At 37.5% G+C, this 18372-nt stretch overlaps 1 protein-coding gene across 2 annotated transcripts in view; it reads left to right on the top strand.

Moving 5' to 3' along the window:
• The first annotated feature begins 902 nt into the window (after positions 1-902).
• Positions 903-18372, top strand: part of FAT4 (FAT atypical cadherin 4) — a 127968-nt gene continuing 110498 nt past the window's right edge. For both annotated transcript variants that reach the window (XM_058192931.1, XM_058192930.1), the window contains exon 1: positions 903-7401. In XM_058192931.1, the coding sequence (XP_058048914.1) occupies positions 2122-7401 (5280 nt within the window). In that variant the 5' untranslated portion in view covers positions 903-2121. The remainder of the gene's footprint in view (positions 7402-18372) is intronic.

Here is an 18372-nt window from a genome sequence, read left to right as displayed (position 1 = left end):
CCTTTACTACTAACGGTTGTTTCCCAGACTTTAGAGGCAACTACAGCCATTGTCTTCTGATTTTTTTTTTTACTGGACTAGGCTGGGAGCTGTGAATAACTGGAAAAGCAGGATGTGTCACTTTCACTCCCACCCTTATGCACTGATCCTCGTCCGCAGAAAAATAACAACTGACCATCAGAAGAGTGTACAGTATGCACGGAATGGATAATGGGAACTGAAATCCTACACATCTGGAAGCAACAGTTTAGGTAAAACTTCTACTGCTGTGCAAGAAAGCAACTTCGGCCAAACTTTATATTCTCGCGCGGGTCCCGTGAGATTATTTAAAGCAATCCACTCCCTTCCAACTGAGAAGAAATGGTTAAATTAAATCCGCGTCTCCCCTTCCCAGACATGCTTGCTTAATAATCCCTTTCAGATTTATTGTTGATTGCGGCCATTCAATGTGGGTTTAGCACACACCCCCCACGCCCCCATCCTTTCCTTTTCTCTCTTTTCTCTCTGCGCAAAGCTGACATCTAAGCAGGGACGCGGACAGACGCCCCGCTTCTGGCAAAAGAAAGAGAGCCTAGCAGACTAGATTTCCCCGTGTCCGCGTCGTGCCCCCCCCCCGCGACTGCCAATTTATTTGATTGACACCCTGTAGAGCCATTGGGGCTCAGGTCAAAAAAAGGGGGAGAGCTTCTGGAAGGCAGGCGATGAAGAGGCGGAGACTCGATTTACTCCGACTCAATGAAAAGAAAGGTGGGCGGGGTGGGAGATGACAACCAATTGGAGGCGGAGATGAAGATAGCGCGGACCCGCAAGGGGAGGGGGGGAGTTGCCTCTGAAAGTAAAGAGGGAAGAGCTCAATGAGTACCTTACAAAGTTTCTGCCTGGCTCGCTGCTGTGTGGTGTGTGCGGACAGGAGGCTTTCTCCCCCCCCCCCGCCTCCTTTCTTTTCTTCCCGCGGAATCAAGCAGCTCATCTGAGGGTCCGAAGCGCCGAAGCGAGAGGCGGCATTTAATGTCTTCCAAGGCAAACCTTCGGGATTACAAAAGTGGGCGACTGATTTTAACAGAGTAAAGGACCGGTTGCTTTCCTTCCCCGCTTCATGCTTCCTTTCTGTCTGGCTCTCTCGCCATCCGCGTTGGGATCCCTGCCCTTCACTTTCTTTCTTTCTTTCTTTCTTTCTTTCTTTCTTTCTTTCTTTCTTTCTTTCTTTCTTTCTTTCTTTCTTTCTTTCTTTCTTTCTTTCTTTCTTTCTCAGTTTTTTTTACACTCTTCCCTTTTTCTCACCTACCCCCCTCCTCCCGGGAGAAAACGCTGAGCTCAGCGAATTTGCAAAAGAGGCTGGCTTGTCAGAGCTCAGCCTGGACCCAAACTGGTGCTGCCGAAGGAAGTACGGAGGAGCGGCTTGCTTTAGCCGAGGCGAGAACTTTTGTTTAACAATGCCCAGCAGCAGCCTGGACTTGCGCGTACGTCCCCAAAGTCTTCGACCGGCGGCGACGGCAGCAGCAGCAACTCAAACTTCGGCCGGACGGGGAAAGAGAAAAGTAAGCTCCGGAGCAGCAGCAGCAGCCGCCCGTAAGTGAAGGAGGGACTGCTGGCACTTCTCCCCTTTGGAAGGCGGTTTCGGTTGCCTGCCAGCGGAGCCGGGAGGCAGGAGGGAACTCGGCTCAACTACTCTCCCACTCACCGGGCATTTTGTGGAAAAGAACCGGCTACCCGTCTTTTTGCGCCGACCTTTGGGGGGGGGGGGGCTGCGGAGTGTTGTCGGGCATGCAAAAGCTCCCCGCCCGTACAAGTAGCTTGAAGAGGGGACCTGGGATCAGCCTGCCTCTCCTTAGGAGGCAGCGGCGGCGGCGGCGGCTCCTGGACCCTCCGCCGACTCTTTGCATTGTGTTGGCCTTCGTATGCAGCGGAGAGAGAGGGCGAGAGATGCCCGCGGTGGCGGAAGCTTTGACAGCCCTTCACTTCCACCTGAGCGCTCCTGGTAATGTGGATTGACGCTGCTTGCCCGACGCTCGCTGGACTTTCCGCCTTGCTGGGTTGGTTGGTGTTGGTTTGCGGGCCGACCTGGATTGTGGCTGTCAGAAGGATTTGCATCGCTTTCCCACGTTATCCCTCCTCTGCATCATGGGCTGCTGGGGGGTGGGCAGCGCCTCTTCTACTTTGCTTCCCTGCCTTGTGATCTTCCTGCTGCTGCCACTTCGTGCCTCCGCTGAGCCCAGGCAGCTTTTCAAGGTGTTGGAAGAGCAGCCGCCGGGCACCTGGATAGGTACCATTGCCACCCGTCCAGGCTTCACCTATCGCTTAAGTGAGCACCATGCTCTTTTCTCCATAAATGCTACATCCGGAGATCTGCACACACTTGCCACTATTGACCGAGAGAGCCTGACCAATGATGTGATGGACCTTGTGGTGCTTTCCAGCCAGCCTACATACCCAAGTGAAGTGCGCATCATGGTGCTTGACCTCAATGACAATGCACCTGTCTTCCCAGATCCTTCTATTGTGGTGACTTTCAAGGAGGACACAGGTAGCGGCCGACAGCTTATCTTGGACACAGCTACTGATGCAGACAGTGGGACCAATGGGGTGGACCACAGCTCTTACCGCATTGTGGATGGCAATGAAGAGGGACGATTCCGACTTAACATCACTCTTAATCCTAGTGGGGAAGGGGCCTTCCTGCACTTGGTCTCTCGTGGTGGGCTAGATAGGGAAGCTTCTTCTGCCTATCAGCTGCTGGTGCAGGTAGATGATAAAGGGGAACCTCAGAGACATGGATTCCTACAAGTCAATGTCACTGTTCAGGATATCAACGACAACCCACCTGTTTTTAGCCAGACTCTCTACCAAGCTCGAGTGCCTGAGGATGCACCAGTTGGGGCCAGTGTTCTTCAGGTGACGGCCGCAGATGCTGATGAGGGCACCAATGCTGACATCCAGTATCGTCTGGAAAGGGCAGAGAGTACTGGAGGAGATGGAAGTGGGATGCTTCCTTTTGAGGTGGACCCTGAAAGTGGGGTCATCCGTATCCGGGAGGTTCTGGACTATGAATCTCAACGGCAGTACTCACTAACAGTTCAGGCTATTGACCGTGGAGTACCAGCTTTGAATGGCCGTGCTGAAGCGCTTATCCACCTGCTTGATGTGAATGATAATGAGCCAAGGGTCAAATTTCGCTACTTCCCAGCCACCTCCCGTTTTGCCTCTGTAGATGAAAATGCAGCACCTGGCACAGTTGTGGCATTGCTGACTGTGAGTGATGCTGATTCACCAGCAGCCAATGGGAATATCTCTGTATCCATTTTGGGTGGGAATGAACAGCGCCATTTCGAGGTCCAGAGCAGCAAAGTACCCAATCTCAGTCTTATCAAAGTGGCAGCTGCTCTTGACCGAGAACGCATTCCTACCTATAATCTCACCGTGGCTGTGACTGACAACTTTGGAAGTTCTGCTCCATCACCTGATTCAATCCCTTCTTCTCTGAATCCAGATGGGGCCTCTCCTGCCCCAGTGAGCCGCTCTTCTGTGGCCAGCCTTGTCATCTTTGTGAATGATATCAATGATCACCCACCTGTTTTTGGGCAATCAGTATATCAAGTCAATATTAGTGAGGAAGTACCACCAGGCAGCTATGTACAGAGCTTAAGTGCTACAGATCACGATTCTGGTCTTAATGCCAACCTGAAGTACAGCATAGTTTCTGGAAATGAGTTGGGTTGGTTTTGTATTAGTGAACACAGTGGCCTAGTTACTACTAAGAGCGCTGATACTGCCATGTCTACATCTCTGCTAGGTATTTCTGGTCAAGGCATGGCAGCATCTGGTGGGCTGGACCGGGAAATAGTTTCACAAGTGATGCTGAACATTAGTGCCCGTGACCAGGGTGTGCAACCTAAAGTTTCCTTTGCAAAACTGGTAGTGAATATCCTGGATGTTAATGATGAAAAGCCCCAGTTTAGTAAGCCACATGGGTATCATGTTTCAATAGCAGAGAATACACCTCTGGGAACTGAGTTGCTAGTCCTCACTGCTGTGGATGGTGACTTGGGTGACAATGGTACTGTGAGATACATCTTGCAAGAGAGTGAAATTGGGGGAAATTCAGGTGGTTTTCCAATAGCTTTTCGCTTGGATCCTGTTTCAGGTAGACTTAGCACAATCTCACAGTTAGACAGGGAAGAACAAGAACACTACTCACTGCATGTCCTGGCCACTGATCTGGGCAATCCTGCTCTCTCTTCAGAGACTCTGGTCAATGTGAGCTTGCTTGATGTGAATGATAACAGCCCCTTATTCTACCCTATCCAGTATTTTGCTCACATCCAAGAAAACGAACCTGCAGGCAGCTACGTTGTCACGGTGTCTGCTAGTGATCCAGATCTTGGACTCAATGGCAGAGTTAGGTATAGTATCTCAGCAGGAGATATTTCCAGGTTTCAAATTCATAGTCAGACAGGGGTCATCACCACAAAAACCACCCTAGACAGAGAGGAAAAAACTGCTTACCAATTACAAGTAGTAGCCAGTGATAGTGGCAATCTACAGTCACAGAATCAGGCCATAGTTACAGTCACTGTTTTGGACACTCAGGATAACCCCCCAGTATTCACCCAGGAAATCTACAGCTTTGTGGTGTTTGAAAATGTTGCCCTGGGTTATCATGTTGGCAGTGTTTCTGCCCACACTATGGATCTCAACATCAACATCACATATCTGATCACTACAGGTGACCAAAAGGGTATGTTTGAAATTAACAAAATGACTGGCTTGATCACTACTGCTAGTATTATTGACAGGGAAGAGCAAGCATTTTACCAGCTGAAAGTAGTGGCCAGTGGGGGAATAATAACGGGAGATGCTCTGGTCAATATAACGGTTAGAGATTTAAATGACAATTCACCCCACTTTCTTCATGCCGTGGAAAGTGTGAATGTGGTTGAAAATTGGAATACGGGGCATACCATTTTCCAAGCCAGAGCTGTTGACCCTGATGAAGGTGCAAATGGCATGGTTGCTTACAGCCTAAAGCAAAATCCTAAAAATCTGTTTAGTATTGATGAACAAAGTGGTGCTATCAGTTTGACAGGGCTTCTTGATGTAAACGATGGGTCTTATCAAGTGGAGATTATGGCCTCTGACTTGGGAGTTCCAGAACGTTCTTCCAGTTTCATTTTAACTGTCTCTGTTCATGATGTAAATGATAACCCACCAGTATTTGACCAGCTTTCTTATGAAGTCATTATTTCTGAACTGGAGCCTGTGAATTCCAGATTTTTTAGCGTGCATGCTTCTGACAAGGATTCAGGTACAAATGGTGAAATAGCTTATAACATAATTGAAGGAAATACAGGAGATGCCTTTGGCATATTTCCAGATGGCCAGCTGTACATAAAAAGTGAACTAGACCGTGAAGTTCAGGACAGATATACACTACTGGTTGAGGCTTCTGACAGAGCAGTAGAACCACTCAGTGCCATGGTAAATGTTACTGTTATTCTGCAAGATGTAAATGACAATAGACCACTTTTTAACAGCACCAATTATGTTTTTTATTTTGAAGAGGAACAGAAAGGTGAATCCTTTGTAGGTAAAGTAAGTGCTGTTGACAAAGATTGTGGATCTAATGGGGAAGTCAGATATTTGTTTGCACACATGCAGCCTGATTTTGAATTGAATGCTCTAAGTGGGGAAATAACAAGTACTCATCAATTGGACAGAGAATCCCTGATGAGACAAAGGGGAGCTGCTGTATTTACACTTACAGTTACTGCAGTAGATCAAGGGTTGCCAAAGCCTTTAAGAGATCAGGCAATAGTGCAGGTGTACTTAAAGGATATAAATGATAATGCGCCAAAGTTTTTGAAAGAACTGTACCAAGCAACAATATCAGAATTAGCCCCAAATTTAACACAGGTTTTAAGAGTTTCTGCTTCAGATGTCGATGAAGGTAATAATGGGCTAATCCACTATTCTATAATTGAAGGAAATGAAGAAAACCAGTTTGCGATAGACACTGGCACTGGCCAAGTGACTTTAATTGGGAAATTGGACCATGAAGCTACTGCATTTTACTCACTTACTATTCAAGCAGTGGATTCTGGGACAGATCCCCTTAGCTCCCTTTCTATGCTGAACATCAATGTTTTGGATGAAAATGACAATAGTCCTTCATTCCCTAAAACTATTTTATTTGTTGATATCTTGGAAAACATGAGAATTGGTGAACTTGTAACTTCAACCACTGCTACAGACTCAGATTCAGGTGACAATGCTGACCTTAATTATAGTATTACAGGAACAAACAATCATGGAACATTTAGCATCAGTCCTAATACTGCCAGTATTTTTCTTTCAAAAAAGTTGGATTTTGAAACACAATCATTGTATAAACTAAACATAACAGCAAAAGACAAAGGGAGGCCTCCTCGCTCTTCTACCATGTCAGTTGTAATATATGTCAGGGATTATAATGACAACCCACCCGTGTTTCCAGCTGGAGACATATTTAAGTCTATTGTTGAAAACATTCCTATTGGGACCTCGGTCATTTCTGTAGTGGCTCATGATCCGGATGCAGATATTAATGGGCAGTTGGCATATACAATCATCCAGCAGATGCCAAGGGGAAACCATTTCCATATAGATGAAGTCAAAGGAACAATATATACAAGTGCTGAAATAGATCGTGAATTTGCTAATCTCTTTGAATTAACAGTCAAAGCCATGGATCAGGCTGTGCCTATCGAATCTAGAAGATTTGCTTTGAAGAATGTGACAGTTCTTATAACTGACCAAAATGACAATGTTCCAACTTTTGTGTCCCCAAATGCTCTGGCTGTAGAACCTTCTGTTGTAATAGGTACTGTCCTAACTACAATTGTGGCTGCCGATCCTGATGAAGGAGCAAATGGAGAGGTTGAATATGAAATAATTAATGGGGTTAGAGACATATTTATTCTGGATCGCTACAGCGGAGAACTGAGAGTGTCATCAGCTTTAGTGCCATCCCAGCTAATGTACAGCTTCATCATTTCAGCCACAGACCTTGGCCCTGAGAGAAGAAAATCAACCACTGAGATGACTGTAATTCTACAAGGACTTGATGGCCCTATTTTCACTCAACCAAAATATATTACCATTTTAAAAGAAGGCGAACCTATTGGGACAAATGTGATATCCATTGAAGCATCTAGTCCTGGAGGGCCAGAAACTCTAGTGGAGTATTTCATTGTATCAGTACATTGTGAGGACAAAAAGTTTGGCCGCCTCTTTACTATTGGCCGCCACACTGGAGTGATTCAGACTGCTGCTGTTTTGGACAGGGAGCAAGGAGCACGCCTGTATCTGGTGGATGTTTATGCCATTGAAAAATCTGCAGCTTCGCCTCGGACCCAGAAAGCTGAGGTAAAGATTTTTCGCTTATTTCATTATTTCATTATTTTCCTATCCTTGTCTTCTCTCTCTCCCCATATAGCTTTTAATCTCCAAAATACAACACTGATGTTTGTTTTTTCTTATCATCTTAAACAGTCATTGCATGCAGTATTTATTAGTACTAATTCTCTCTGAATTCATTGTGACTTCTGAATAAACACTTTCAATCTTGGAAGTGTTACTTTCTTTAGAATTCACAAGGTATTGTCACACTTTAGAAGTAATTTGTGTGATGGCATATGAACAAAGATTTTTCTGCATAATTAATACTTGGCCTAAATATTTTGCTGGATTTGAACTAAAATGTAGAGTTTGAATATTTTTGTATTTGACTGACTCATTTAAGTAATAAATGTGAAGTGTAAGTTTTTTATTATTATTATTATTCTCTCTGTCTACTGGCCTTCAATTTGCATTACCTGTTTTATACCTGATATTTCTAAATGTAGGCAAAGTGCAATTAGAGAAAGAAATTTTGCTTTAGGGTTGATTTCTGCTTAAATTGTTATAAATGAATGTTTTTTTCTTGCTATATCACATTGTGACTTTTTCTTAATCGTTATACAATAATACAGTGTTGGATGAGACTCAGGGAAACTTAGCTGGTTCTTCCAAATGAGTTTCCCTTCACCATTCTTTCCAGTTTCTATTTCTCTAGCCTTGCCAATATTTAGCTTTATAAAAACATACAGAGAGGATGAGAGTTACAGAAGCCAAATGGTGAATATCAGAATGATTTTTTTTATTACAGTGGTTCAGGCTACATGGTTTCCAAAACATTACAAGGACATTATTATTATTGTTGTTGTTGTTTCAAAATGTTACATTAAATTCCTAATGGGCAATTTGTATCATGGATATACTTGTTTACATACCTTTCCTAAACCAGAGCCTGCTTTGTCTGGGGACATAAAGAAAATAAATGCCAGCTAAGGTGGGGGCTTTCTTTTTCCGTTTGACATTGTTTGAGCTCCCATTTCTGCATAGTATTCTGACTTGTGTTTTTGCTCACAAAAACTTGGAACACTCAGTCAGCAGGGGATGCCGGAAGTGGAGAGTGACTCATTGGCTTCTGTTATGGTGTAAGAACTTGAGCTCTGAACTCAAACAGAATTGGATAGTATAAAAATTGCAGCCAAGGAATAATACCTTAAGCATATAGTCTCACTTAATTAAGCGATCATATGAAATTCGCCTCCTCATAAGCATACTTTATTTTGGATTGTAAAAATGATGTATTTTAAATTGAAGTAAGCATGACATATACTTGTTATTATATGCAGTGATTTGATACCAGTTATGACATTATTCTTGATTAAGTATTTGAAACTGCAGAATTCTGAGATCTTGATATATGTTGCTTGATTAACCCATATAACAGAATTATTTACTCTGTGGTAGTTCCTGGATTATGTTTTTCCTTTTCCTAGTATGTGCTTGTTTTTATTTCCTCTCCAGATGTGTCAATGAAGTAATCAGAAATCAAGTCTGATTCTAAGGAGATGAATTAGAGCAATTTAATTTGTCCTTAAAAGCTTGCTGGCTTGCTTGCTTATAATTTCATTTAAAAATCAATGCATTTTTAACTGAATAGTAATTTAACTATTGTTATTGGAAGGAATCTTACCATGTTTTATATATTCAATGAATACTACTGTATAATACTATAAAAAAGGATGTCACCAACTGGTTTCTTTATCCTCAAGTTCAGTCTAAAGCAGCTAAAGCAAAACAAACTTTACATTTCACTATGGGTTGTGATTTTACATCCATTCATATTAGCTTGGTCCCACTGAACTTAATGTGGTTTAATATTTTATAGAACTATATGGAATTATTAATTTGGTTTTACTATTTGAATCCTAATGAAATTATATATGGTTGTATAGCAAATAGTTCATTAAGTGAGGCATTAGACTTATTTGAGTAATGAAATTCCTATGAAAACAGTACATTATTGCAAGGAAAAAAATTGAGCAAAATAATTACATTATTTGTACAGTATTTTATATTGTAACAGTAAAAACACAGTTTTATATGAAAAATGAATTTATTGTATATGCCGAAATCTAGTATTTGTTGTCAGTGCTGGTCTGTGCTTATGTTATATTGTCAGTGATGCTTTTTTAACATAAACCTATTGACTTGCATAAGCTTGCATAGCATAGAATTCCAAACCCTAATAATATATTAAATGGATCAAGGTGCAACTTTAGAACTGACATATAACAAGAAGAAACTCATATAAGTTTTTATTTCATTCTTTATTTTCTTACTTTTTCTAATATAGCAATATAAATTGTACTTAGACTTATATATTGCTTCACAGCTCTCTTTAAGCAGTTTTTATAGAGTTAGCATATTGCCTCCAATAACCTGGTTCCTCATTTTACCGCCCTTGGGAGGATGGAAACTTAGACCATTCAGAATCAAACTTCTGGAATGAGCAGTGAGTTAGCCTGTGATACTGCATTCTAACCACTGCACCACTATGGCTCTTATGTGCTGATTCTAAAAAATTTGGACAAATTATTACAAAGGAATGCCATTTTCCCAATGCCATATCTAAAGACTGTCATCTCCCCTATCTCCTGTCTCCCTTTGCAGGACTTATATACTTAATTGTTTCATTGTTATCGATTTCAATTGATATTCTTTATAGCAACAAAAACACTTTATAGCACTTGATCTTCTGTCAGTAATAAAACTTGCAGTTCTTAACTCCAAAAGGTAACATCCTGATCTTTGTTTGATTTTTCATGTTTTGAAATTAGAGCACAATTTAGAAAGATATTTAACTTTCAAAAAACTGGTCCCAATATTATGATAAAAGAGAAACTGCCTGATACTAATTTTAGGTAAATGGCAGTATCAGCAGCTTTATTGAACATCTTTACAGTAAGGTAGTACAGTATGAGGGTGAAAAAGAAAAGAAAAGACCAACTCATTGTTGCTGCAGGAGCCACTGGTTCCTGGATTACACATGGAACTAACACTGCTGATGCACCTATACTTAATGAGAAAAGAATGTTTCACAACAGATTATAAATTGGGAAAGAGATATGAAGACCCATATCTTTGATTGGGAAATATTTGATCAAGAATTTTTTAAGATGTCCCATAAAAAAGCAGGCAGTTTTAGAATCTCTGTTAGGGTTACAGTTTCATGCATGGTTTTGGTTCCCAAGAACTGTGTGCTTTATGATAAAAGATCAAATAATCATTATTTAAAAAAGATTATTTTAAGGATTTTTTTAAAATTTGAATTTATATCCCATCCTTCTCCGAAGACTCAGGGCGGCTTACATTGTGTTAAGCAATAGTCTTCATCCATTTGTATATTATATACAAAGTCAATTTTTATTGCCCCCAGCAATCTGGGTCCTCATTTTACCTACATTATAAAGGATTTAAAATTCACTTTTTAAAAGTAGGGGAACCATATGGTAACAGGATTGGCTTGAAAGATTCTGCAGCAGAAGAGTTTATGTTTCTTTATCAAACAGGTAGAGTAACATGTATGCAAGATTTTTTTCTTGTGAATTTTCCATCCTAAATCCATTTAGAATCATTCTTCTGCAATTTTATCTAGGTAGGCATTTATTAATTGGAATAATTAATACTGGAATTCCGTCAACTGGAATTGACGGCTGTATTTTCTTTTTTTCAACAAGATACATTTTTGATGATGTTTTAAACAAGCACTTCACCATAATATTAAGTTGTAGAAACATTTTGGTTAAATTCATCTGAAGAAAACTAATCTCATTTAGGAATTTCAAATGTTATCTTTAGCTGCTTACACAATAGAAGTGTTAGGTTTTTTAGCAGAGTGTATTGGAGCATCCTTGTTTCCCACACAATTGAATGTTTTATTAATTTCTCACATATTTTTATTATAATTATTAGACAAAGAAAAATATAGGACAATTACCTAAGTGATATGTGCTTTCATTGATTCTGAAATATAAGTATCAGCATACAACTGCAATTCTATGCACTAATTGAAAAAAGATGATTCCAAAGAAGACACTTTCTCTCTTCCCCTCTCTCTTTCTCTCTCCTTCCCTCCCTCCCTCTCTCCCCATTCTATTCCATTAATAATTTGGAATAGAAAATAAATACTGCATTTAGAAGAAGTCATGGAATCTATTCACGAGCAACTGAATAAAATGTAATTGTGTAAATCTGAATATACTATGTAGAGTTACCATATCTGGGCTGCAAAAATCTGGATGATCACCATATTTATTGTGTTAATTTTTGAAACCAGTCTTTGTGGTAAATTTAGTCTTGAGATATGTCCCTGTAAAGGCATTTGTAATTTAGTTGTATACAACTTATTGGTCTAACTTTACAGTGTGTAAGATTAAAAATTTATTATGATGGTCTAGGAGGTTCATTAAAATGATTGAATTTTAAAAAGCCCTCTGCAATGATTAAGATAGATGTTTTTCTTGGATTTTTCATATAACAATTTAGATACCCCGTTGATTTGTCTGTTTCTCCATTTTATTTCCTCCACTGGTGTTTCTGTAATCCATCATGAAGCCTCAAGCTGTGTGAATGAGAAAAGAAATATTTCCACCACAGGTGGATCAGATTGCCTGCACTTCTCAATTGTTTATTGGCTTCCTGCTTTTGGCTTATATTTGGATTGGTTTCTACTGGGTCCTAGACATAAGTCTTTCCTTGCAAGGTCAACAAAAAGCATTTGATTGCTAGTAATGTTACTTAGTGCCGATACTTTAGAACTTCTTAAAATTAATTTTAATAAGGGAAAGGAAAGTAATATACCAAAGACTGGCTTATTTGAGGAATATTATTAGCAGTTCAATAAGATACAAGCATGATTCCTTTGCTTACTTAATGGGATTGAATCCTACATAATATAGGCTCTGTTCACCTGTAAATTGCCACATATGTGTTCATTTTCTCATGAAATTGTCAGATTCTCCTTAACTGAATTACAGTTTGAATGTAACAGGATAAGACTTTTTTCTCAGATTATTGAGCCTTAGGTCTAGGTATCTTCATCAATCCATAGTTCAAAGTGAAAACTTCATTTTTCTGATGAAGTAACAAATTAGCAACAAATTAACTCATTTGCATACTTTCTGGGTGATTTAGTTTCCCTCTCCGTTTTTCCTTTTATGCTGCTGATGCCTGGAATCCAATAATAGCAATATGCTAATCATAGGGAAGATATTACTAGACATTGTTATTTTGGACTATCATATTTAGAGAATTGGTTTACTTTCTACAATTATATGATAAAACCTATGAAAATTAATTCATACAAAAGGATAGAGGTCAGGTGAAAGGTGTTTTTTTTTTTAACTGGAGAGTTTTGGTTGAAATTTTTGATACTTTTATATGATTCTTAAGGATATTTTGTCAAACATGAGAATGTTTGGCATGTTACTGAGATTTTCAGAACTTCCTTTGTTTGTCGTTTCCATTATCTTAGTTGGAAGCCAGGTAGTGTCCACCTAAGGTTTTCTGATCTGGCCTGCAAAATCGAATATTCCACTAGATGGCAGCAAAGTGGTACAGAACTTCCAAAGTGTGCTGCCATCTAGTTTTGTTTTGTATTTTTAAAAGCATAGATATATTAGTTCTAGTCCATCTTTCATCTCTATATGGCAAAAAAAAAAAAAAAAAGGCTAAGGATGATAACATTAATAAAATAGGATCATTTAAATTATAGTGGAAATTCATATATACTTTCTTTTTCTTTCACCCCGCCCCATGTGTTTGTGTGTGTATGTCCGTGTGTTTGTGTTTGTATGTGTAATGTGATTGAAGTCTGCACAAATTTGTTTGTGTGTTTAAATAAATATCTAAGCAGATGAATGGCAGTTTATCTAAGTGAAGAGGCAAGATAATTAAAGGTATTATTTATAGCAGGAAAATAGGTTAGATCAGCTAAAGTTCAACAGAAAAATAATGTAAGTTTTCAATAACATGTTTTACGAGAGAAAAAGAGCATTTTGAAATGTCAGACGTCTTTTTTCAATTACAGACTGTTTTCATTTTTGTAAAAAGGTTGGAAAAATAACTATACAATTTGTGTGAAATGTAGTTTGGCACAAGTTCCTTTATCTGTCAAAGAAATAAAAGTTTCAGTTACCAACTCATAATGCATAATTAAATATAATTAAACAAGAATCAATAACACCAAGCTATTTTAATCATATCCTTGACAGGGATAATTATGTAATAAATTGTCTAATGAATTTTTAGTAAAGAATAATGCAAAATGTATAGTTTGTGGAGAAAAGAGAGGGAGAGAAATATATGTGCTTGCCAAAATACTTGGCCTCAAAAAAAAATGAACAAGAAATAGTAACTGATAAATATGCATTACTATTATTGTTACTGTTACTATTAGTATTATTTTTCTCTGATCAGTTCTTTGTCTACTCTACATAGTATGTATGCAGTAGAAAAACTATAAAAAACTATAAACTATAAAAAAGCAATTATAAAATAAATAAGGATAAACACATTCCAGAAACCATTGTTCTGCTGTGATTTTAACAAGGGGCACAACAATCCTGCTTTAACAAACAAGGCAGGGCAAACTTTACTTGAAATTAAGATTCCATGAAAAATATGTATAATTAAGGTTGAATTTGTAGCAAAGTAATATTAATGTCTCTTGTATTACAATAAAATAAGAGACCATATGATATAAAACAGATTACCACCTCCAATACTAAGTCTCGGGAGCTTTTTATGGAAATAAAAATAGTGAATTGCTGCAACCTAGCACTTTGCTTAGAAATAAGCTCAATTCTTTAAAATGAAACAAAATGTAATTTGGATTTGTAATTTGGAACCCTATAGGAGGACTAGAGAGAACATCTCATCCATTTGTTTACAATTAAATGGATGGATAATTATGGACTTTTACATTAATATTCTTAAGAAATTTTCAAATGGACTTATTTGTTTGAAAAGATAGCTTCACTCTCTTATGTTTATATTTTGTACAGATTTCATGTAGTGGTACTATAAATAATGAGCAACTCATGAAAATTCAATTCTTTGTTTTCAAACATCTGAGCTAATATGAGCCCATTGATACTATGATATATATATACTATGGTATATTTATTTTTTATTTTTATTTATTTTTGTCACAACAGTATACACAAACATTGTCATAAATAAAACAACATATCTTGAAGAAATATATATAAGCAAAAAAAATATGCATTAACTATATTAATTTGATATAATGAAGGGAACAATAGGACAGGAACGGTAGGCACTTTTGTGCTCTTATACACGCCCCTTATAGTTATATTTCTCATAATAGGAATTTCCTCATCAGAAAGAGCTATTACCATCATAAATCAATGTTCAACTTTGGTTTGTATAAGAAATAACTCATAAAGTTTTTTATATTAATTCTATTTAATAACTAAATGCCATTATGTACAAACAGCGAACATGTATTATCTCTACCTTTTAAAGTTTAAGTTTTAAAATTAAATCTTAACCTTGCAATATCTTCATACGAATCTTGAAACTAATCATGAAAAAATAAATAAAATGGCACTTCAAGTATCTTATTGTCTTATATTTTTTTGAACCCCAAAATAAGCGCTCTTATTATTTTGGGCGCATGGAGCAAACCAGAGAAAATGGTGGGGAATGGCTGCACAAGCATTTAAATATTTGTGGGGAGGGCTTATTTTCAGGGGGGGACTTATTTTAGTGCATGCGCTCAAAAGCCCAATTGGGCTTATTATTAGGGGATGTCTTATTTTAGGGGAAACAGGGTATATATATTTGTACAGCTGTTACAAATATAAAATGCATATTACCTATTTTTGTCTTGAAATTGCATATTGCTGATATTACTTCTAGCTGTTATAAAAGTATAAGGAATTGAACTATTTTTGGGGTAGTGAATGCATTCATACTATTGCTATACATAAGAAAAAGTTTATTGAAGAAGAGTGTATCTGACAGATCGTATTAAATGGAACTCTTCATGTTGATTTTTGTAGATTTGGTATATGTATGAAATATATCAAAAAGCAAATATTTTTCCTTTCTAATTTTTAACATTTTCTTAATTTTTTTTCAGTAATCATAGAGCCCTGGGTAAAAATCCTTCATTAAAATACGAGCAAAAGCATGTGCAATCAATTTGGAAAGAAGAATTTTCTATTGTGGAAGCACCTCCTTCCCTCATCCAAAATTAATTTGTCTTCCTGAAAATACTTGGAAGCTTGTTTTGCCAGTTGAACCACTGGATTTTTCTTATTTCAGCTTAAGGATCACAGACCATTTTATCAAAATTAGCAGATAAATTTATGGGAAAACCTTTATCTATCTATAGCATTTGGATGTATCATACAATCATTTATATGTAGAGGGCTCACTGATTTCTTATATTAAAAATAACCATGTTTTTAGAAATCTAAAACATAATGTATAAAGTTATATTTGCAGTGCTTGTTTTTATATACAGTACACTATTAGTGGGTTTGTACTTGTAAGTAAATGCATCTTCCATATATAGTATATATGTCTATGTGTGCATGCGCATGTATGTGCGAGAAACACACACACACACACACACACACACACACACGCAGTATATACTATATACCCAGAATAATCTTTACTGTGCATATGAACAACTCTTGAGAACTTGATCACTTTTAATAGATCTATCATGTAATAATTTCATTTTTATGATTTTTGGCTTAAAATATTCATTATTGAGTCCACTGATTGTTCAGCCAAGTATTAAAGAACTTTGGCTGTTCAGTTCTTTCTTTCCGCTTAAAGAAAGAACTTGGAGAAGATTGACTGATGTTCTGTTTGGGTTGAATCTTGCCACATAGCTCGGGGAATAGTGATGGTTTTAATTTACATTTTTTAGTTGGATCATGAGTGGTTTTACATACTTCAGAGTCATTCTGGGATGCCTTGTATATTACTTATCATTGGTTTCCAGTTGAAGGATCTGATGCTTTATTGAAAAATTAATAACTTTTTTTTAAAAAAATAGCATCTAGTAATAGCAAGAATAGTAACATAAAATCTTACATTTTCTGTATTTGCTGCAGTTAAGAAGTGGAGAGAATGTGCAAACTTATGGTGTGCTACAGATGTTTTAAAGCAACATTAACAAATTCCATAATAATATTTCTGCTCCAGTCTCTGGCATGAATAGTCTTTTGGTGGATGACCAAGAGTGATAGGGATAGGAAACATGAAGCAAACAAATGAATACCATTTTGGTGGGGTGATGGAGAAAGGAAGATAAAAGAAAAAAATATTTGTTTTGAAAAACTAAGCTAAATCTACTTTTAGAGCTTATAAGGCTTGGGAGTGGTATTACCCACTTTACATTGACAAGAGACCATAAGTAGCTCATTGATGTTTTAATAAATAATGTAATTGTACTTGTAAGACTGTACAATACAATATGCAGTAAATATAAATGAAATGGAACTGGAATTGAACGTTAGCATAAATATATTTTGTCCAGAATCATATGCAATAGAAACTCCATAGAGCACCAAAATCTCTTGGACATTGCTACAGCTTCTAAGTTGTGCAATCTATTCATCTGCTGTTTCCAAGTCTAAGAGCACCACAGACTGAAAGAGATTCACGTGTTTTGCCTGCAATGTGATGCTTTCTATTGACTGCTTTGAGGGACCTCAAATCCTATTGTCCAAGGATTTTGAAGCAGACTCACAAGATTAACGTAAAATAAGTTTCTACAGAAGACTGTAATCAGTACTAGATCAGTGGTTCTTAACCTTTTTTAAAATCTGTGGCACAGAACTGAATATAGTACTGGTTCAATGACTCACCAGAAAATTATTAGCCATATGTGCATATTTTAAATGCGTAAGACATAGTTCAAGGGGAAGTTACACAGTTTTAACTTATACATTTCGGACATAGAAAAGAAGATTAAAAATCTTGTGGCATATTAGAAACAAGTCGCTGGCACAACTGTATGCTGCAGCATGCCTGTTGAGAAGCACTGGATGGATAAGATTCTGACAGTGGAGGTACCTTAAAAAGACACATACTGATGATCCAAGGAAATCAAGGCAATTTATAGCAGGAGAAAACATCTCTCAGATAATCAAACCCAAATTGGAGATGGTCCATTTAATTAAGAAATATGCATTCATTTTACAGTTGAAGCTCAATTTTTTTTAGTTTCTAACATTATTTAACAAATTAATTTTTATTATGTCAAATTTAAAGGGAAAACTAAGCAGCTTAGCCTTCCCCTATTAAAATTAGTGGACCCAAAGAGCATTCCACTTTCATTGGATTGTTCTTCTATTGTGTTTTATAGCACGGGAGATCATGAAATGGGTAATTTACTTAATCGATTGGGTAGTTAAATCTTCATTCTCTCCACCCCTCTTTCATTATTTCCTCCTTCCCCATTGCAGACTATAGAATATTATGAACAAAAAATGATTATAGTTTATTTACATGCATATGATCTAATAGTTGTTAATATCTATAAACAGATGATGCGATACTGTAACAATAATATTTAATTTTCTGCAAACTGTATGTTTTGTATCTTAAAGAAATGTTCTTAAAAGGTCATTAGAATCTGAAGTACTATTCTCTTATTTGGCATTAACACTCAAACTCTAGATGCTGATTAGTAATGGTTTAAAATAAAATCGTTTGAAGTTCTGTGGACTGCTTCTTCCATCATTTATAATGTTTCTCTGGTCACAAAGAAGAAACCCTTATTCAAACCTCTTTACAAACTTTTTTTAGGGAAACTTTTGGAAAGTTAAAAGGCTGTTGGGTATAGATGGGTTTCAATTGTCTGAATTTTCAAACTACTACAGAAGTTGATTTCTCTTTCTTTTTAATTGTTTTGCTTTTATCTTTTTTATTTTAAATCAGAAAGCACTTGACTAA

The sequence above is a fragment of the Ahaetulla prasina genome, chromosome 8 (assembly GCF_028640845.1).
Source record: "Ahaetulla prasina isolate Xishuangbanna chromosome 8, ASM2864084v1, whole genome shotgun sequence".
In the NCBI taxonomy this organism is placed as follows: domain Eukaryota; kingdom Metazoa; phylum Chordata; class Lepidosauria; order Squamata; family Colubridae; genus Ahaetulla; species Ahaetulla prasina.
Note: the sequence above shows the minus strand (reverse complement) of the source record. Positions and strands in the feature narration are given on the sequence as shown.